Consider the following 21512-nt stretch of genomic DNA (forward strand, 5'->3'; position numbering starts at 1 on the left):
TAAATAATTAATTTTATACATTATTAGTGATTTTGAATAAATAAGTTTAACTAAAATGAAAAAATTTATCACTGAAAAATAGATAAATTTTACATATATAAGCTTAACTTTTAAGCATTTTGAGTTAACTTTTACTCCGGTGTACAATATTTATTGTACACCCATTGTAAATAAGAATTTGTGCTCTTTTTTAGGATAACATATTTGCAAATTAAATATCATTTACTTTGAGTAAAATATAATAATTAAAATACAAATATAAATACAAATCGTAATCCATTAGTTGATGGAATTAAATTACCTTCAAAAAAATTATTAATTACACTCCCTGAACATGCATGTTTTATTATTAGCAAATTCTTTGTGTTCTATTTTTAGTTATCGGCATAACCGATCATGATTTTTTTTTAATTTCATTGTATTTCATCAAATAACCTCTTATATATAATAATATGAGTATATCTATAATAAACCGTGCATCACACGGGTTTCAAATCTAGTTTATTCTATTTTGGAAGTATAATATTTACAATTATTTCCTCCATTCTGATTTTTTTATTCATCTATTTGCAGCATTTATTGGCTCACTTGCATAATTATGTCCTCCATTCTAATTTTTTATTTTATTCATCTACGTTCACACTTAAACCGGATGTCACTTTCACCTACTTGCAAATAACTCGCTCATTTGCTCACCACCTCTTTTACCTTAATTCGCGTGAAAACAATAACTGTAAAAAAATATAAAAGAATATAGGTAATATATCTTTATTATTTATTACGTATTCCCTATTAAGCAATAAGGATAAGTGAAAACAAGGGAATTTTTAATCGACGCCCGCGTTTGTTAAAAACGCCCTCATTTATTACATAAAATTAGGTATTTACCCTTTGAAAGAAATCTACCCCCTCCCCTTCTCACCCCTCATCAAAGTTCCGGCCACTATACCGACCACCCAAAAAAATTTCAACCGGAAGAAATTTTGTCTGACTACGTAGAACCATTGTGTTTGTTTGTTTCGCGGCCTCTCTCACTGCTTGCGTATTCCTCTCTGTGTATCTCCCTCCCATAATTCCGACCACCCACGCATAATCTTCCGGAAAATAAATAATCTCCCCGGAATCGATTGAAAATAGGGTGGAGGCCCGCGAGTAGGAGGAAGAGGGGAAGGGGAGCGAGGCCCGCGAGTAGTAGGAAGAAGGGCAGACCACCGTGGAAGGTAAACTTTTGATTTTTTTTTTTGAATTATCGCCGCCGCGCACGGTGTTTTCAGGGGAGTCAAGGTTGTCGCGCATAGACTATGCGCTGGCGATACGACAATCGCGCAGATCTTGTGCGCGACCTACGTGTCACCGGCGCACAACCTGTGCGCGGCTGCCTTGTCAGCCCCGCAATGGCTGTGCGCGGGTTAGAGCAGATTCAACAGAACAACAATTTGATTTTATTTTCCTTTTTAATTTATGTTATAGTTGTTGTTTTTTTTATACCAAACAATTATTGTCAGACACTCATTTCAAACTATTCAATTGTGATATGGCTGCAAAACAATATGAGTATTAGCAATTGCAGAAAACTTGTTGTCGATGGTCGACTTTGAATTTCTGCTTACTGGGTAAGTCACGAGAACTATTGCTTAATTATTTTTTTATTTTATGCTATTATTATTATTGTTTAATTTTATGCTATTATATATCATTATTATTGTTTAATTATTGTTTGCCGGAAGTTATGGTTGTTGGAGGGAAGGGGGAACATGTTGCCAGTGAGGGAGGGGAGGGGAGGGGAGGGGAGAGGAGAGGTGAGAGAAGGGTAAAAAAAAGTGAGTCTGTTTTAAGGGCAAACTTGTACTTTCACATTAAAAATACGGGCGATTTTAATGAACGTGGGCGTCGAATAACAATACATAAAAACAAAGCCTACGTACTTAAAATCAACAACAGACGGCAGGTAAAGCAAGCGTAACAAGGGCAAAAGCGTAATCTAAACCTAGAAAACCCCCCCGTTCAATCCATCCTTCCTTAAGCCCGAAATCTCAAAATCAAAATCCTTGGCTTTTTCGTTTTTGGGGTTTTCGCCTTTGGGAGGTCCGAAGAATCAAACACACACACAATCTTCTCTCTCCTCCATTTTACCAACCCCCCCAAGTCCACAACTTCTTTATATTCTTCTCCACCAGACAACTCTTCTTCTCCTTCTTGTTTTGTTGTTGGGTTTTGAAGAAAAAACACAGAGAAAAAATGGCGGCTAACTTGGAAGATGTGCCTTCTGTTGATCTCATGTCTGAGCTTCTTCGCCGTATGAAATGCTCTTCTAAGCCCGACAAACGCCTCATTCTTGTTGGTATTGACTCTCTCTCTAGATTTAACCCCTATTCAGATCTATTTGCTTCAATTCTCTTCTGCAGAGCCTTCAATTCGTGCTGTTTTTGAAGATCTTTTCTTTTTTTGTTCTTCTTCTAGTCGGGGTTTGATTTGTGGTGTGAGATTTGGTCAATTTTGGAGCTTTGTTTTATGTTTTATATGTGAATGTTGTCATGTTAGAGAAATTAAAATGCAGGGGCGACTATAATTTGTAATTCCTCTTGCTTTGTCCGTAGGGTTTTTCGAAGTGTATCTGTATCTTATGCCATGTATTTCGTTAATTACTTAAAGATTAGTTGACATAGTAATGCAGACTTGTATTCGTGAGATGGGTTTGTTTCGAATTATCTTTATTTAGCACAGTATATAGGAGGACGGTTCTGGTCTGGTTGGGTCAGGTTAATGTTGTAGATGAGTTTATTAAGTTATGATGCTTGCTATAAACTACAGTATAGTGGATACATTGGTTTGGACACTTGAGATTTCCTTTCGGTTTTTAGAAAACTACTTGTATAAAAGAGATAGTTTGGTGGTTTTTGTTTGTCATTTTGAAAAAAAGGTGTTCAGTAAGCAGAATGAAAGGTTTTGGTTTACCTAATTTTGCATCAGTTGGTGGCTACCTTACATTACTTAAGAATAAAGTAAACGCGTTAAACAAGCCCATTTAGTTTAATCCATCATACTATGGTTGTAGTATCTTCTCTTTTAAGATCAGTTCATGTTGAATTATTATGCAGCTATGACAAAAAAGTCACATTACTCTCTTATGACATAGGCTGTGGTGAAATGTCAAGAATGTATCTTATGATTTTCTTATGACATAGTGTCAAGTAAATTACAAGAATGTTTGTAATCGATGAGCAATATGGGAATCAACATGCGTCGCATAGAAAGAGCATGTGTTGTCCTCCATGTGGCTGATATAACTTTCTTTCCTGATTTTTTCTTCCAATTTAGATTCCAACAACTGTAAATTAAAACCCTTTCTCTCTTGGATGACATTTTTCTCCGACCCAACCCAACCTAAAGGGAATTACTCCGTATATGTTGAGATGGTAATAGTCCGTGGTTTCTCAGATTTTCCTAGACTATTCTAGTCTTAGAGCTATTGTGCTTTGTTGTGCTTGGACTTAAGATTGCATCAAGTTTGTTCTGTTTGTGTTAGGTAAGACGGCCGGGGTTCAATTTCACATTATATATATATATATATATTTTTGGAAAATATTTGGATTTGATGTCACTTGAGGACTTCTTCACCGTGTTTTATCATCAGATCTGATGTTTGATAATATTTAATCTAGACTTTGTGTGTGAGGTCTATTTTTTAGGTCACACACTAATGCCTTCCCTGGTTCCAGCAGGAAAATAATTAAAAAGAAAAAGAAAAGAAATAAAATGGTAAAAGTTGAAAGTGGTGACAAGATGTATTTGTGAAGTCATCCCTTCAGTTCTGCTTTGTTGATTTTTAAAATTGAGATTTTTTTTTATCCTTCCCCTAATTAAGAAGATAAGAACAATAAAAGCAATGTAATTCTCTGCACTTTGAAGGTGATTTTTCTTGATGCTTCTGATTCTTCCTTGCTGACTTTTGGTTAAGAAAAATGCTTGCCATTGGAGGGTCTCTCCTCCTTACGAGTATCATTTTTAAAGAAATACTGCATTACTACTTTCTGCTGACTGATGTTAGTTGTTTCATCACTCTTTATGTGTTGTCCCCTTACCTGTGCTTCTCACTTTGTGGAAACCATCTGGTGTTTCATTTAAGCTAGTTTGACTGGCCCTCCAAAGTTTCTATCCTGCCTTGTCAGTAAAAAGAAGATACAAATAGAGATTCATCTCCCCCCTTTAAAGCAGCTGCTTTTTCATTGGCTATTGAGTTTGTTTTTTTTAAAATTATTTTTCTAAAGAATATTTCACATTTTTTTAGGACCCCCTGGTTCGGGCAAGGGCACTCAGTCCCCAATTATTAAGGATGAATACTGCCTTTGTCATCTGGCTACTGGTGACATGCTGAGAGCTGCAGTGGCTGCTAAAACTCCTCTTGGGGTTAAGGCTAAAGAAGCCATGGAAAAGGTAACATTATGGAGATTGTTTGTTGTATTGAATCTGTTGATGCTTTTAGGCTTTCGCATGTAACAAATATGTACAGCTGATTGGGAAAACATAAAAGGAACTGATATCATGTTTTACAATACTCAGGGAGAACTCGTTTCTGACGACTTGGTTGTTGGGATCATTGATGAAGCAATTGAGAAGCCTTCATGTCAAAAAGGTTTCATTCTTGATGGATTTCCAAGGACAGTGGTTCAGGCACAAAAGGTAGGTCTCTGTTATACTTTAATGTAGTGGCTTGAATTAAATAATCTGGTCTTGTCATTGGCTTGTTTGGTTAAAAAAAGGAAAATTAATTATATCCCTTTCTTTACTAATGCAGCTTGATGAGATGCTTGAAAGGAGAGGAACTAAGATTGATAAAGTGTTGAACTTTGATATTGATGATGCCATTTTGGAAGAGAGAATTACTGGCCGCTGGATCCATCCTTCAAGTGGCCGGACCTACCACACCAAATTTGCTCCTCCAAAAGCACCAGGAGTAGACGATGTGAGACATTTGATGATATTAAAAAATTTCACTGCTGTTTTGTGATTACCAATATTACATTTTTCAAATGTTCTTTTGTGATTACTGATATTACATTTTTTTTCACTGTTTGTTAAATTTGGCACTTGCACATTACATATGATGATGAAGCATAACAGACAATTCCTCTTTGTTCATTGACTTTATGTGCATAATGTTTAATGTTTGAAGTTATACATTATGTACAAATGAATCTATGTACTATTGTTTTTAAAACAATTTTCAACTTGTTATCTGAATGTTTGTCTCCCGTCCCTGTGAACTTACTCAACCCTGTCCTGTGAACTTATTTATAATTTATCTTTTAAAAGACAATTATCTTTTTATGACATTTTCTCTGTGTTCGTTCTAGGTGACTGGAGAGCCTCTAATTCAGCGCAAAGATGACACTGCTGAAGTTTTGAAATCTAGACTCGTGGCTTTCCACCGACAAACTGAACCAGTATGTCTATATTTCCCTCATCAATCTGTTTTCAAAACCCCAAAAACAAAAACAAAACACTAAATAAATAAATAAATAAATAAAGAGTAGAAAGTTTAGTTGGCTCATTTACATATATTTTTTTTCGTAAATTTACCATTCGAGTATTGTATGATATTTCTGTATGCGGTTTCATCTTCAAATGAGCTATTTGGGGTGTGTCTTCAATGTGAACGTAGTTTTTCTTCCAAGTAGTTGATTGTGCTAGAAAGATGTTTTTGTAGGTATGGCTAATAGTAATGAAAATAATAAAAAAGAAACTTAATTGAAGAACAAATCTGTATAGCTTTCATTAATATACTGGTATAGACAATTTCTGGACATTTGTATAGGTAAATAGTTAATATAGATTAGTGATTATGAGAAATAAACTTCTTGTTGAAGTAAGGTGATGTATTAAAATGACGGTTTTTTCATGAAATGCCCCTGAGATTTCACGAAATGCACCAAATACACCCGCGCATTTCAAATTACATAATATACCCCCATTTCTGAAAAAAATGCACCAAATGCCCTTGAATATCTTTAATGACTAACGGCCGTTAACTCTGTTAGTATTAACCTCTAATTGCCTCTAATTAACTCTAGCTAACAAATATAATTGAATTTGAAGTCCAAAATTGAAGAACAATAAATCTGAAAATTCAAGAACAAAACCCAAAAAATTGAAGAAGAGAATATGAAATTTTGAGAGTTTAATACCTAAAATCGAAAATCTAAACTACAAATTCGAATTCTAGTGGCTCTAATCTCTCTCTAATTTACCCAAATTCTGTTGTTTTTTGCCCTTTGTTGTTGCTGTTGCTGCTATTCTATACTCACAAAGAACCCAGCTGCGCTATTCTCTATCTTGCTGCGCTATTCTCTATCGATCTGAACCCAGCTGCGCTATTCTCTATCTTGTTGCGCTATACCTAAAATCAAAATCTGAAAAACATAAAACAAATCTTGCTGCGCTATTCTCTATCGATCTCCTCTAATCGCAACTGCTCCCTCGAACCAAAAAGAAGAACAGAAATGCTGAAGAACGAATTCGAGAACGAAGTTCTAATTTGTATTGGGCGAGGTAGAATAACAACTAGGATAGAAAATAGCGCAGGGTAGTTAGAATTAGATTAGAGAATCAGAAACAATTTGTAGATTAGAATGAATTTCGTTTTCAAATTTTTATTTCTTTTCCGATTTTGTGTTCTTGTTTTTGTTCTTGGGGCTGAGTTCTTCTGCAGGAAGAGATAGCAACAGTAGCAGCAAATAGGAGAGTAGAATAGCAGCAATTGGGATTGAGGGACATTGGAATCGAATTTATAGTTGAGAATTTAGGAATCAAACTCAAATTTCAGATTATATATCTTTTCCAATTTTTCTGATTTGTTTTGTTCTTCATTTTCAAGTTTGTTTTGTTCTTCATTTTCAGACTATCAAACTCTCCAATTTTTTTTGTTGCGCTATTCACGATTTCAATTCACTCGAAAATTTGGGTTCGAATATTTGGGGGTTTGAGTTAGCAATTGATGTTTGATGAAGATGGTTTGAAGAAGGAATATTGTGGTTGGGTTCACCATTTTGATGATACCCAGAAAATGGCGTGAGAATGTGAGATTAAGAGGAGAGAGGAGAGTGAGAGGAGAGAGGGGAATTAGAGTTAATTAAGATTAATTAGACTAATCAGTATTTAATTATGGTTAAATTAGGATTAGTTAGATTAATTAAGAGTTAATGTTAACGGAGTCAGACTTCCGTTAAGTCTAGGGGCATTTGGTGCAAATAAGTTTAAATAGGGGTATACTATGTAATTTGAAACGCGCGGGTGTATTTGGTGCATTTTGTGAAACCTCAAGGGCATTTCATGAAAAAACCGTTAAAATGAAGTACTTGTAATACCATCAACAATTAGGTCAAAAATAGGGAAAAACAAGAGAATTTACAAGAAAATATTGTTTTATGTTTCTCAATAATTTTATGAGGTTATTGGGATGAGAGTGGGTCAAATGTTATACATCATGCTTTGCTCCTAGACTAAACCTTATTTCTTATGCTGTCTTCAGCACCGCTCTTATGGAGGCCTTTTGATGAAACCCTGAAGGGATCATATTCATTACCTAATTTAGGCCCACAATGCTTTTTCTATTACTATCCTGCTTTTGATGTGATTCCAAATTTTAATTTCTTCACCCGCTCAAAACTTTTTCGAAGTCTTGTAGTTTCCAGCTGCATTAGATATGTACATATGTGATGTATGTCAAAATATTTGCTTTTAATTTAAGAGGCAGTATGAGAACTCCATTAGTGAGTAGTGACCAATGCCGGCCACAGTCCACAGATCACAAGAGATTGAAAAATCAGGGGCAGGAGTAAATTTTTGTTGGCGAATGTTACCTTTGAATGGCAATAAAAAAAAGTTGTATAACAAACCTATGAATGCATGCCATTGGCATTTAATTAGCAAGTGAGTTCATGGTAGGCTTGGTTGTTTCATTGTTGGAAGCCAACCAGAACTCCACTAATAATGACCCCTTTCCAAAAGATTGAGTTAATGGAGTTCTTGCGTTTCTATGGGTTTTACTATTTCTCTTTACGATAAATACGTCCATAATCTGTTCTTTTCATAATTCCTTTTCAGTTAAGAATCTTTTCATAAATGTAGTCCAAAGCTAAGATTGTAAAATGGCTCATTTTGTTTCAGTGTTCTTTGTACCTCATTACTACATGTCTACATGATGTGCTAACATGAGAGGATGAAGTTGCAATAGGTGACAAGTGTACACATTTACATTTATTCAGTTAAAGCTGATGATGATATTTAACAAGGACATGAAATCATTGGCCCATTTTGTAATATTGAAAAATTCTCTCAAATACCCAAACACCATATTGCTTGTTCAACCAATCAAATTTGAGTTCGAAATTTATCCCTTGGGTTTAGGAACCTTTTGAAAGCAAAGCCCACGTAAGGTAAACTCAAGGTCCACCTAACATCATATCATGAATCTAGGGACTTGTATATGCTGCAATAAATCATTTTCAAAGCGTGTCTACTTCTCAAATTCAAATTAGCTATCCAAGGATGTATAGTACCCCGAAATCTATTCTAAGACAGAAAAGATGTTGGTCATGTAATATATATGTGCAAAGTTGATATTTTGTACTTGTTGAGCTGTTTCTTTAAAGATAAACATGATATTGAAGCAAGTCCATAAAGTTGGAAAGTAAATTTCCATAGCTTTCCATTGATATATTATCAGTCTGATTGCAGCTTTAGAGTAAAATTTATGCATATCGAAGATGATATTTAGGCTGGTGGTAGTGTGTGATTTCTCACCTCCTACTTTTGGGAGATAGATTGTAAGGCAAGAATGAACTCCAAAGGGTCAATGCTAGTGGGCTCGTTTAGAATGTCATTAGATTCCCCATAAAGCATAATTTGAAAACCAAAGGATCTTATAAAACAACCTTTATTCAAAATTCATGAACTTCCCTAAGTCATGCAATATTTTGTTGGAAAACTATTGAAGTTTCTTTCCCATTCAATTGACCTTCATCAATATCTATGACCCAAAAAAAGAGTATATGTTTTATTCTCCTTTGCTGTAAATCAGATTTGCTTTACAAGTGCTATCAATCTTTCTAGATGCATGAAAACATGCGATTTAATGATTGCAATGGTCACCTAAATGATTAATTGCGTAAAGTGAACCTGTTATTGAGTGCAAGAAATTTAATCTTGTGCTCTTATGTAATTGGTTGAACTAAGGCATTAGGTTTTGGGATATTTTAGAGGACTCTTTGGTGTTTCCGAATCTCTTCTTAAAATGAGACCAAATGTGAACAATTGTGGAGAGTTTAATGGTACAACAAACGCTAGATTATCTAGCTCGTCGTTTAAACCTAACAGCCAATATAAGTCGACAAGAAGTAGAAACAACATTTTTGTTTTGGTGATGTATCCTCAATCTAATATTGCGTTGTTTATGTACCATAGAGATGATGTTTTCTAAGAATAGTCCATAGCTCATAGTCCCTATGTACATGGTGGCTTACATTTGGCTTTGGGGTAGTTAGATGATGCTCAAAATTTATTCATCATTCAATAATCACTTCTCCCTCGGAAAAAATGGCATCTAAGGCCACTGATTCCACAGTTATTATTCAGGAACGGGACATATTTCAAGACATTGCATCCTAAAAATAGTGACTACTATCATTTTGGGTCAGAAATGAATCAGTTTTCTGCATTTTTTTTATAATGGTAAATGCAAGTGAATCACTTATGCTATCGCTTCACCATCGCATTGCTGATTAGCTCCTTGCTACTCAACTTCAAAAGTGGCATACTGTTTCAGGCTGCTAGTAAATATCCTGTTGCTGAAGTGTAATTGGCTGTGAATATTGGAGTATTTGATGCTTTTTTGTTGGTGGATTTCATGCTTGCATTTTATTCACGATTGGTTTCTGATTGAATTCACGCTTCATTGCAGGTTGTTAATTACTATGCCCAGAAAAGTGTTGTGACGAACATCCATGCTGCGAAACCACCAAAGGAAGTCAGTGAAGCAGTGCAGAAGGCGTTGGCTTCGTGATGAACTCCCGTTTATCAGATTAGAAATCTTTGAAATGTTGCCAAGATTTTGATGTGTACTTTATCCCACATTTATGGGGTTCGGGTTACTCTAATCCCGTCCGTCAGTACCCTTCCCTTGCATACATTTTACTGTTTGCTATGAGGTCAAGTTGTTCTATTACGGAAAAATAATCCTTAATTAGGGAGTTCATTATTAATGATTTTTGGGATCAGCTCTCAATTTTATCAAGGTTTTACATTTTCGGCAGGGGATTAATAGTGGGTTAATTCAAATTGATGGATCCTCTCCTGTCGATAGAGGTATGGGTCTTTGTTGTGTAACCATTTTGTGATCTGATTGCAAAAGTTGAATAAAAACAAATGGCCCCGAATACCTTTATTTTTGGTCGTACAACACCATATGGTGGATAACACAACAAATGACACATTTTTCGAGATGACTTTATAAAATGTTTTCGAAGTGACAAACTATTTTTTTTTAAAAATAAATAAAAAATTGAAGTAAAAGGAGAACAGAAATATCGAGTTTGATATGAAAGAGATACACTTTGAAGGTCAATATTGCTCCATTCGTTGCCAAATTTTAATACTTCGTACGCTATTTTTGCTAGGAAAATTTGGTAATATTAATCCAATCTTTTGCCGATTTTCTTTTATTAAGCCCACCTATGGCATATTTCTTAATAATCCCACATTTACTACCTAACGACTTTTATTACGCCTAACATGTCATAAACTTGTTGTAGACGGTAATATGTCTTTAAGTGGCAGTACTCTCTCTCGATATATTCAGTCATCATCATCACTTTATCACCACATTGTTGACTTTTTCACCTGTTATTGGTCAATTAAGCCCAATAAAAGTCGTCGGGTAGTAAAGGTGGGATTATTAAAAAATATGTCGAATGTGGGATTAATAAAAGAAAATCGGCCAAATGTTGGATTAATATTTCCAAATTTTCCTTTTTGCTATCCAAAGATCCCAACTGTGATAATTGGATTGTCATTTCGTGTTTTTAAGGTTGATATTTGACTTTTGGCCTAATTATTTTTTTTTTTTACTTTTTCATTTTTAATTTACTTGTTCCATATTCTTTTAAAGCAAAATTTTGTTTTATGTTTTGTTGCCTCGAATAATTTGTCAAATAGTTACCTAAAAAGCGTGTTGAAAAGTCGTTTTGTTTTCATCTACTTTCTCAAACCTCTAATTGCAAAAAGCTCATTTATTGAGCTTTTTCAACATTAGCTTTTTCATCCCAAAACTCTTTTCCAATCCTCTCCTAACCAAACACTCCCATTTAACTTTTTCTAAAGGTCAAACCTCTAATTCACCCAAAAAGCTCTTTTCCCCTCAAACCTCTCCTAACCAAACACCCCAAGTGCCTAATATTTACTCCCTCCATTTCTTTTCGTTATTTGCGTTTTCCTTTTTGTATGTCTCAAAATGTTCTTTACATTTCCTTTTATATTATCATATAAATGTTTTAATATTCTATTAAAATTTGTGTCAAATTATTATTTTAACCAATTAAATTCATTGAGTCATTTAATCTATTTTGACAAAAGTGAAAATATTGTAATAAACGTAATTTTTCTTGTTTAAAATAAAAAAATAGAGAAATCTTAATGCACATTAATTAGTCGTTAATAAAATTGTAAAATACTAAACGTAAAGAAAAAAAGAAACGAAGGTACATTTTAAAATCATGTATCGGAAAAATGTGTTCATGTGCCAAAGACGAGTCCTAAAAAAACGTGTCAAAAGAATAAAAAACAATTTTAAAAGTTACGTACTCCATAGTTAAGTTGAACCAATATTGATGGAAATTTAGACAAAATTCGTTAAGAGCCGGAAAACATTTCATAAAATGAAGGTCTAAATTAAAAAGAAGTAAATATCAAAATTCTCGGAAAATATTTCATAAAAGGAAAAATTGACATAAATAATCCCACCTTTCACTCATCTTCTCAAACAGGATTATTTTAGAATAATCCAAACTTTAGGGGTTACCTTCTCAAAATAATTCGAAGTCCTTTTTTTCTTGTCATTACTAATCCGGTCTATTGTACATAGGCAAATTGATAGTTTAGATTATTTTGAGAATGTAACCCCTTAAAGTTTGGATTATTCTAAAATAATCAAAAATTGGGATTATTTTTAGAAGATGCGTGAAAGTTGGGATTAATTATGTCAATTTTTTCTCGTAAAATGAAGGTCTAAATTAAAAAGCAGTAAATATCAGAATTCTCCCCCGTAGAGAGGGTATAAAAACTTGCAAGCAGAGTCCAAGAAGCAACTGTTCAGTCATTGAAATTTGAAGAATTTTAGGAGAGAGAAAACATGGCGAAGCAGCAAAACAGTGATGCAAATTCAGTTGCTTCCGATCTCATCGATTTTTTGAATGCTTCTCCAACTGCTTTCCATGCCGTTGGTAAGTTCTAATTATTTCCCAAATCAAAATCCAAACCCATTTGATTTGTTGGACGAAAAAAGCTGGCAATATTTGCTTCATTTGTTTGAGATTAGATTATGATATTTTAATTAATCACTAATTGATTGACGCTTAATCTCAGATGAATCCAAGAGACAATTGAAGGAAGCTGGATTCGAGCAGCTTTCGGAAAGAGAAGATTGGAGTGTGGAAGCTGGAAAGAAGTATTTCTTCACTAGAAATTACTCCACAATTGTTGCTTTCGCCATTGGTAAAAGGTATGCTATTCAGGCTTTATAATTTCACGCTTCTTTTAGAAGAATCTATTGATTTTAGATTGTGGGTGTTTGTTTTCTTAGGTTTATGAATGTGAGTTGTGTCATTTTCATGATTTTGAAGTTTTACTTAGCTCTTTAGGGCTGCTTATATCAAAACCTTTATTAATTTTTTGACTAAATGTTCATTTTGTAATTGTATTGGTCATTAGATGCTATCAATGACTAGATATGAAGCTGTCTTGAATATAGTATTCAAATGCTATCGAGTACGGAGTACTGCCTAAGTGATTGATGTTATGCTAAAGCTTGATCATAGATCGAAGCTTAGTGGAGAGCTCCTGTAATTAGCATAAGCTTACGGACCGTTTTCTTAGATGGTAATGGAAATGAATTTGATTGTTAATTGACAAGGAAAGTAACATTCCATGCCCTCCATGGTAATTCCATTCCATCCCCAAACTTATGATTTTTGTTCATAAATTTCCGTTCCTACTTAAATTCCATCCCAAGTGGTAATAGACTGTAATTAAGGTTTATGAAGAAAATGAGATTTGTGAGGTGAATCAGCATCACCATGACTTGTGTTTGACTTTTCTTTCATACTTACAACGTAAATCCATTCCATTACCTCCACTTATTACTCCCTATCAAACAAGGCGTCAATTTTTTTTTTTTTTTTTGGAATTTGTGGTGACCAAACCTCATGTAATAAATGAGCATTATTTGCTTTGAGTAGCCACCCTCTCAAGTCCCAGCACTGTCAGATTTGCTGGGTTTGGGCTAAGGCATTCAAATTGAACCATAGGGAGAAGGGTGGTGGGGGCAAGAGGACATAAAGTAAAGACTTATTCATTTAAGTATGGGAGAAGTAAGTCTGATGATATTCTAATTTTGATGTAGATATGTAGGTGGAAATGGATTTCATATAGTCGGTGCTCACACGGACAGCCCTTGTTTGAAATTGAAGCCAGTATCGAAGGTAATTAGTTAATCACGCTTGTTTATGGGATAAAGCTAAAAGGGAAGATAAATGTGGAAGTACTTTTCTCAACAAAACATTTCTTTCTTTGATAGGTAACTAAAGGAGGATATTTAGAGGTTGGTGTCCAGACGTATGGTGGTGGATTGTGGCACACATGGTTCGACAGGGACTTAGCCGTTGCTGGACGTTTGGTGGTCAAACAAGTGCAAGATGGTTCTACTTCATACTCTCATCGGCTTGTCAGGATTAAAGATCCTATAATGCGAATTCCTACCTTAGCAATTCACTTAGACAGGTTAAGTTTTCGTGTCTGACCATTAAGCGTGCTTTCATTATGAGGTTTTTCTTTCTTCTTTCAGTCGGGATTCACTAACTTCAGCGACCTTTTGATTGAGCAGGAGTACCGACGGATTCAAGCCAAATACACAAAGTCATCTCGCTCCCATGTTGGCGACGTCAGTAAAGGTGTATAAACTAGTTGCTCTCTAACGACCCTTGACATATCTTTTGATGTTATCTAGTTAGTTCACATGAAAGAATACTTCTCTTGGACATATTTCAAGTGGAAAGGAACTTGACGAGTTGACGCTTACAAGTGTTGTTAGTATAAGCTTACGAGGGTACAAGAATGATACAATGATAATTATAGTCCTGTTTTCCTAATTGGGCGTCCCAAAATTATAGCCATGTTTCTATTTTTGGCCATCAAATTCTCCATTTTCCTATTTACTATACTAATTAAAAATGCATTGAAAACACAACAAAACAAAAACATGTACCATATTACACTTCCCCATGTACTATATTCCCCTTTCCCATGTACTATATTCCACTTTCTCATTTACCAATGTATTATATTCCATTTTCAATGTACAATATTCTACTTTTCTTATAACCCGTGTTTTTCTCAAACGGGACTATAAATATGGGACGGAGGGAGTATATTATTTTTTGGTAACTTGTAGAGTTGTAGGGAACCAGAAAGGGAGGTTAGGTTATATGGGCTGTCTGATTACTTCGAAGCTCTCTCAAGCTTTGTCATGTTTTTTTATGTTTCTAAAAACTATTACTGCAGATAACCATACTGTCTTTGTTTTTGTTATAAATTAGAAACATGGTCTTTGCTTCTTTCTTTTTTGAGGACCGGAAACTTTGATCATATTTGTAGATTTTCACTCCATAATGATCTTTATATAGTAGGAACCACCTGAATGGCTGCGTTTGATTTCTCAATTATTGGAATACTATGGTCAAAACTATGGATAGTGTTGGTAACTACTTCTCTACACATATTTCAGACTGTTTTTTCATTACTAGTGGGTCATTGAAGGCTGTTGCTTCTTTTTAAGACGAGTTGATAAATTATCTTTTTTAATTGAGATAAAAAAATATGCATGTATGGTGAATCTAGCACCATGTAAGTATTTGATAATAAATGTGATGTCCTTATACTCCACCCAGAAAGAATACCTCTATTATTTAGTTTTCTTTTAAAATCTTAGAGTTATCAGTTTATAATCTTGTATGCGTTTTTTTTCATATTATATTTTTCTTTGATTAGGTACAAGGTTGTGCTTTTACTGAAATATTTCTCTCGTGTTCCTTGGCAAAAAAATCCAGGAAGAACTCAGTAAAATTGTTAATGAAAATGATTCAGCTGGCAATGGAGCTCAGACCGAGGCAAAGAAATCTACTGAGATCCAGAAACACCATTCTCTTTTGCTTAAGGTTTTGGCATTTCACTTCTTTGGCAATTCTTCTATTGATGTTATCCCACGACAACCATATGAAAAGTTTATGGTTGCATGAGCGATATTGATGATTCTTCTGCTTACTTTTGTCTTATTTTTCTTGTTTCACCAGTTGCTAGCCGAGGAGGTTGGCTGTGAACCTCATGATATATGTGATTTTGAGTTGCAAGCATGTGATACTCAGCCAAGTCTAATAGCTGGTGCCCTGAAGGAGTTTGTTTTCTCTGGAAGGCTTGATAATCTTTGCATGTCATTTTGTTCTCTGAAGGTTTGGCTTTTTAATACCTCTCTCCTACCATTAGTAAAGTACTAATCATGTCATCATAGCTTTCAGAATTTATGTTTGCTCTCTCTGCCTCTCTGTGATTATTATTAGTCACTACTTTGAAAATAGAAACCGAAGATTTGGAACCCAATATAGTGCAATATATATTTTATTTTTTATTTTACAGGAGATTTAGAAAAAAAAAAAGAAAAGAAAGAAAGACGTAGCTATGATGCATTTTAGAGAGCACTAAAAGTCTATTCTGATAATCACAATGGGAGGATCGAGTCTCCAACTTTGGAGTTCCAGCTGTTTGTATTTTGTAACGATAAAGCTAAACTGTTCCAATATGTGACGTTGTATCATAGACTTGATAAAATTTGCTTTTATTTTTTTGGGTGCAAAAGAGGGGCAAGCCGCTAGCCTCGTAGAGTATTGAAACTTGATGAAATTTGTATTGCTTACAAGTTTCTTATAAAAGAACAAAAATTAAAAAAAGATATTGCTTAAGTGTTCTTATTGTTTATTGAACCTTGGCCTTAATTTGTCTCTCGATGAATGTAATGGATACCATTACATATGTATGATTGTGTGAATATATAAATTTGGATTACTTGAACTAACTATGTGGCTTATAATATTGGGTTGATATGGTTTCGGTCTGCACTCTGCATGGCTTTAAGTGTAGTAAAGCAATGGTTTGTTATTCTGTAGGTTAATAAAAGTTCATGTATTTTATGATTTTTTGTCATTTTGCGGCATAAAAAATGATGGCATCTACTAAGAAAAACCACAGAACCAACGTTATCATTATTGACCTCAAAAAACAAAAAATGAAATCCTTTTAAGAAACGCTTCTTCAAACCACCCTTCTAATCTTATACTTCCTTCTTTCGTATTTAGTTGACACAGTTTGACTTTAGCACTATTCATACATCCTTTTTTGACCGAATTTTGTTATTTATGCGCAATGTAAAAAATAGTCATGTAAAGTTTGTTAAATTCGTCTTGATAATTATTTTCAAAATATCAACTTTTTATAATGTTTTCTTTTACACAATTAAAGATATTAATGATAAAAAAATGTGCATTGGAAAACGTGACTAAAGAAATGTGTCAACTAAATAAGAACGGAGGACGTATTACTGCTCATGCTCCTAGAATAGACCTGTAAGTAGGGTTTTGAATTCCTTACTGCTAACTAAGACTCAAACCCGTGTTTCCAAAATGTTTCGATGCTCTAGAACCAATTTTTTTTTTACTGCTGAAGTTGCACTTTTTAGTTTATCCCATAGGGATGGTAAGGTGCCATCACCTTGAAGGTGCATATCTCTAAGGAAGAAGAGAATCATCCATTCTACATCCCTGATCTCGTTCATCAGTACATCACCAAAGACCACATCTTATGCATGATCAGGGGCAGACTCAACTTCATTAACCAATTAGTTACACTCCAAAAACAGTGAATATGTTTCCATAACATGGGAGATCTGAAGCTTCTCCAAAAGTATACCAATTACCATCATGAGAACATTTAAGGGAAAAGTCCTCACAGTCACTCCAAAAATTTGACTCATCAACCACCCCATTATAGTTAAAGAATAAGACCGGCTTGAACATCAGTTTACTCTCCACCACTGAAAAGAAGCCTGCTTGAAAGTCAATTTAGTCTCCACTATTGTAAAGAAGCCATCTTCATTCCTTTTTTAAATAGAAGACCCTGAGTTAGTGAAGCAATTATATCTAGTCAGACCTCTGCTGCTTTCTGAAGCTTCTCCCAACGTAGACCATCATTTGAACATATAAGTAGTAGTCCTCACTGTTACTCCAAGAATATGACTCATCAACTTCGCACGATTATTAATTTAAAAAAATCTGCTTGAACGTCAGTTCAGTCTCCACCACTGAAAAGAAACCTGCTTAACCGTCATTTTAGTCTCCACAGCTGAAAAGGAACCATCTTCATTGCTTTTCAAATCGACGATCTGTAGTTAGTGAATGAAGTATTACTAGTCAGATCACTGAACGCTTTCCTCTGTCCTTGCCTTGGAGCACAGATCTATACAACTTTTTTCCTTCACAAACTCCAAAATCCAATTTTTTTTGTAATCCTCCAAAGGCTTTTTACCGAACTTCTCTAAACAACAAAGGAAAGAAGTGGTGGAGCAGTACAGGAGGAACCAAGTAGTCAGATTCACCATGCCATGGTCACTGACATCTCCGTCAGTAACTGGAATTTCTTGTCTGCAAATGGCTGTATGATGACCCAAGAGGAATCTGCTATGAATTACCATGGGTTAATCATCAGTAATGACAGATATTGATGATGATTTGGTCAATAACAGAAAATATAGCAAAATGTAAAGATGTTCAAGCATTTTTCGAGAGGCTTGATTCTCTCCCAATGAGCTCTTAAAAGCTTAACCAAATACTAATCATGATTCCCCGTAAATGATTTGGTAAGTTAATTTCCTCGTAACCAAGACAAGAGACATAAAATAAGTGAACTTGTGAATGTGGAATAACCAAACAGAAGATCAGCCAGAGGTAAAATGAGATGAGTTAAAGAAGATGAAAGAATGGAACTAGATGAATAAGCATAGTAACTAGAGAATCACATACTTATTTATCAGGAAAAACTCTGTATGCTTCCCTCTGTTTTTAGACTTTTGACTGTGGTAATCAAATATTTCTTAAAATTCACATGACACTTTTGTTTTGTCCATCTGCTAACTACGTATTAAAACTTGCTCTATGAGAAGGATACTTGTTTATAAGGAAATTGATAAATGGCGCTTATGTTTTGACAATCTGCTCACCATTTATTGAAATTTTAGCTAGGAGGAGGAGAATTATTAAAAACGAACAGAAAACTTGTTATTTATATGTTATTCATAACTGAGTGAGATATGCTTCTAGGATGTTGAAATTACTTTTTGTTTCACAGTTTTGGGTGGAAGGGTTAACAAAACAAATGTGATAGTTACTCTACCTTTTATTTCCTGTAATTTACCAATACTTTTGGTGTTTCAGGCATTGATAGATGCTACTTCCCCCGAGAGTAGTCTTGATGATGAAGTTGGTGTCAGAATGGTGGCACTTTTTGATCATGAAGAAATTGGATCTAATTCGGCCCAAGGAGCTGGATCTCCTGTTATGTTGGATGCCATATCCAGAGTCACTAATGCCTTCTGCTCCAATGTAAAGGTGAAATTTCATAATTAATGTATGCTTGCCTTTGATTGGATTAGTTCCTACAAGCTCTCCCTAACTCTGAATGTTAACGACTTTGTCTTGGCATGTTTACAAGTTACAACTTTACAAGATACAACTTAAGAGTATTGAAGAGGTGTTTGAGAAGCTATTCATATTAAGAAGGGATGTTTTACACAAAAAATAATATTTCTTCATCTCCTGCCCTGTTACAAATTAGAAATGTCATATGTGGTTAGCTGGTTAGTAGTCTTTTTCCAAATGTTTCCTTATAGTATTGGCCAATCTTCCGTTTCTCTATATAATCAGCCATGAAGAAAAGAAGACTAGTGCCGCAAATGATCAGCATAATGTTTTTCTGTCTGATTTTGTGACACTATGATATCCAAAGTATATTGTAGTCTCTCCAAGTCTCCATCCCCCATTGGTTTACCCATTTTCTTCTTTGTGATCAAAGTATAGAGTGGTGCAACTCATTTCCTTCTCCTTTAATTGTTCAGATGCTAGAAAAAGTTGTGCAGAAAAGTTTTCTTGTATCAGCTGACATGGCTCATGCGCTACACCCTAACTACATGGTGGGCTGTCTTGACTCTTTTCTTTTGGATGCACATCATTTGATGAAGGTCAATGCATTTTTAATAAATCTCAAATTGTTATTCAGGATAAACATGAAGAGAATCATCAGCCCAAGATGCATGGGGGATTAGTTATAAAACACAATGCAAATCAACGTTATGCGACAAATGCAATAACCTCCTTTATTTTCAAGGAAATAGCGGAAAAGCACCAACTTCCTGTTCAGGTTCGGACTCAATTTTATATTCAGAATTCATAAATGTGACGATTCCATTATTCAGAATTAATTTAGTTTTAAGGAGATTATAAGCAGTGGTACTTTAGTGAGGCGGCACCGCGGCAGTACAAAGCTAGTGAGTTAGTGAAGTTGGTTGAGAGTGGTTGAGGAAAAGGGATTTGTTGAATCGGAGACGCTGCAGTAGATTGTTAACAGGGTGCTGTAGGATAAAAAGGAGGTTAAGGAGTTTGTTAATAACACTTCTACTAAACCTAACCAAAGGGGTTTCAAGAACCCCGTTTTCTTGCCTAACCCCACTTCTCACTTCCAGTTCATTCCCTAATTTATTCATATTCCCCGACAATTACTGATATACGAAGTACATACTTGGGACTATCAGGATAAAAAGGCCGAGATCTAGATTTATTTACTTTATTAAAAAAAAGGTTTCTCTATAGTACTACTTCCTTGATAGCTTGATTCTTGAGTGTATCAGCGATCCAGCGTAGTGCTAGTTGATCCATATTTCTTGTATTTAATCATTTGAAGTGAAGTGATTGATTTTGAGTCTTGAATGCTGTTATTAGTCTTTTTAGCTATCCCATGTCATTTTAAAAAATTGTCTTGGAGGCTTTCTTTTGTCCTACCTTGTATTATCTATTTTCTCATGATGTGCGAAAGTAATGTGAGGAATTTATGTATATAATGTAGGAATTTGTGATACGAAATGACATGGCTTGCGGTTCCACAATCGGTCCTATCCTGGCTAGTGGTGTTGGTGTTCGCACAGTTGATGTTGGCGCTCCGCAACTATCAATGCATAGTATAAGAGAAATGTGTGCGGTTGATGATGTAATGCACTCTTATATGCATTTCAAGGCCTTTTTCATGGAGTTCTCTGAGCTTGACTCAAAGCTAATAGTTGATGCGTAAATCTACAACTTCATTCTACTTCGGCCTATAACATGATGTTCCGATCACTCGAGGATGTGGATCCCATCGCATTGAGAATTATAATGTTTCCCTTCTTTTTCTCTCTTAACAAACAAGAGCTCTTGAAGTTTAATGTTGCAAAACGATTTGTCATTATGTGTTTTTCCTAGTCTATGTTGCTCTAACTGAAAGTGATAGAATATACGCTACTTTTTGTAGGGAGGATACAAAGAAAGATGAAAGCATTCGCTTGAAATGTAAACCGGTCCGATATTAAACTTGGTTCAATATCGGACCGATTTTTCCGGTATGGTCCTTTTTTCGAAGTTGGAACAAATTAACTATGGACAGTATGTGCCATGTAGCACACACTACATTAAGTCATTAAGTACACTGCACTCTATATGCTTAAGGCATCAACGAGATGAGTTAAGTATTGGCTAACTTGGTTTACTTTGGAACAAAAGAATGTAAAGTGTAGTAAGTTATAAACTAAATCTACCTAGAAGGTTGGGAATAGGCGCAAAATTGTAGGAGAGTCAAAATCTCCACATCTCTATTATATACCAAGTAAGTGAAGAGCTGAGATTAACATAATAAACCCACTTTTAGAGTCCCCTTGTAATAGACTAAACTACCCTCCACTTTTTCCTTTTAGATTTTTATTTTACGTTAATTAAAAAAATATTTGCGTTAATTGATTCATATTTTAGATCTTTGATTTTACTTTATTTAATTTGTTAATATTGTCTAATTTTTATACTGCTGATGTTTTCATAATTTGATTCATGCATTTTACTGCT

General features: G+C 34.7%; 2 protein-coding genes across 2 annotated transcripts; both read left to right on the forward strand.

Annotated features, from left to right (window-relative positions):
- Positions 1–1994: 1994 nt before the first annotated feature.
- LOC110787310 (adenylate kinase 4) lies at positions 1995–10274 on the forward strand. The gene is made up of 6 exons (XM_021991924.2): positions 1995–2341; positions 4289–4434; positions 4561–4680; positions 4796–4963; positions 5355–5444; positions 9959–10274. The coding sequence occupies exons 1-6, from the start codon at positions 2239–2241 to the stop codon at positions 10058–10060; spliced, it is 729 nt and encodes a 242-aa protein (XP_021847616.1). The 5' UTR covers positions 1995–2238; the 3' UTR covers positions 10061–10274.
- A 2061-nt stretch (positions 10275–12335) lies between these two features.
- LOC110787309 (probable aspartyl aminopeptidase) lies at positions 12336–21019 on the forward strand. Its single transcript, XM_021991923.2, has 11 exons — positions 12336–12494; positions 12637–12772; positions 13673–13751; positions 13847–14049; positions 14153–14219; positions 15375–15482; positions 15618–15773; positions 18804–18977; positions 19484–19558; positions 19645–19785; positions 20488–21019. The coding sequence occupies exons 1-11, from the start codon at positions 12404–12406 to the stop codon at positions 20707–20709; spliced, it is 1452 nt and encodes a 483-aa protein (XP_021847615.1). The 5' UTR covers positions 12336–12403; the 3' UTR covers positions 20710–21019.
- The last annotated feature ends 493 nt before the right edge of the window (positions 21020–21512 follow it).

Source organism: Spinacia oleracea, chromosome 5, assembly GCF_020520425.1.
Source record: "Spinacia oleracea cultivar Varoflay chromosome 5, BTI_SOV_V1, whole genome shotgun sequence".
Classification (NCBI taxonomy): domain Eukaryota; kingdom Viridiplantae; phylum Streptophyta; class Magnoliopsida; order Caryophyllales; family Amaranthaceae; genus Spinacia; species Spinacia oleracea.

What these genes read in the sequence shown, in the direction of transcription:
- LOC110787310 (XM_021991924.2), top strand. Translation starts at nt 2,239, where the DNA reads ATGGCGGCTAACTTGGAAGATGTGCCTTCTGTTGATCTCATGTCTGAG. An exon ending in CTAAAGAAGCCATGGAAAAG is followed by an intron (nt 4,435 to 4,560) that starts GTAACATTATGG and finishes TACAATACTCAG; the next exon opens with GGAGAACTCGTTTCTGACGA. An exon ending in CAGTGGTTCAGGCACAAAAG is followed by an intron (nt 4,681 to 4,795) that starts GTAGGTCTCTGT and finishes TTACTAATGCAG; the next exon opens with CTTGATGAGATGCTTGAAAG.
- LOC110787309 (XM_021991923.2), top strand. Translation starts at nt 12,404, where the DNA reads ATGGCGAAGCAGCAAAACAGTGATGCAAATTCAGTTGCTTCCGATCTC. An exon ending in AACTGCTTTCCATGCCGTTG is followed by an intron (nt 12,495 to 12,636) that starts GTAAGTTCTAAT and finishes GCTTAATCTCAG; the next exon opens with ATGAATCCAAGAGACAATTG. An exon ending in CGCTACACCCTAACTACATG is followed by an intron (nt 19,559 to 19,644) that starts GTGGGCTGTCTT and finishes ATTGTTATTCAG; the next exon opens with GATAAACATGAAGAGAATCA.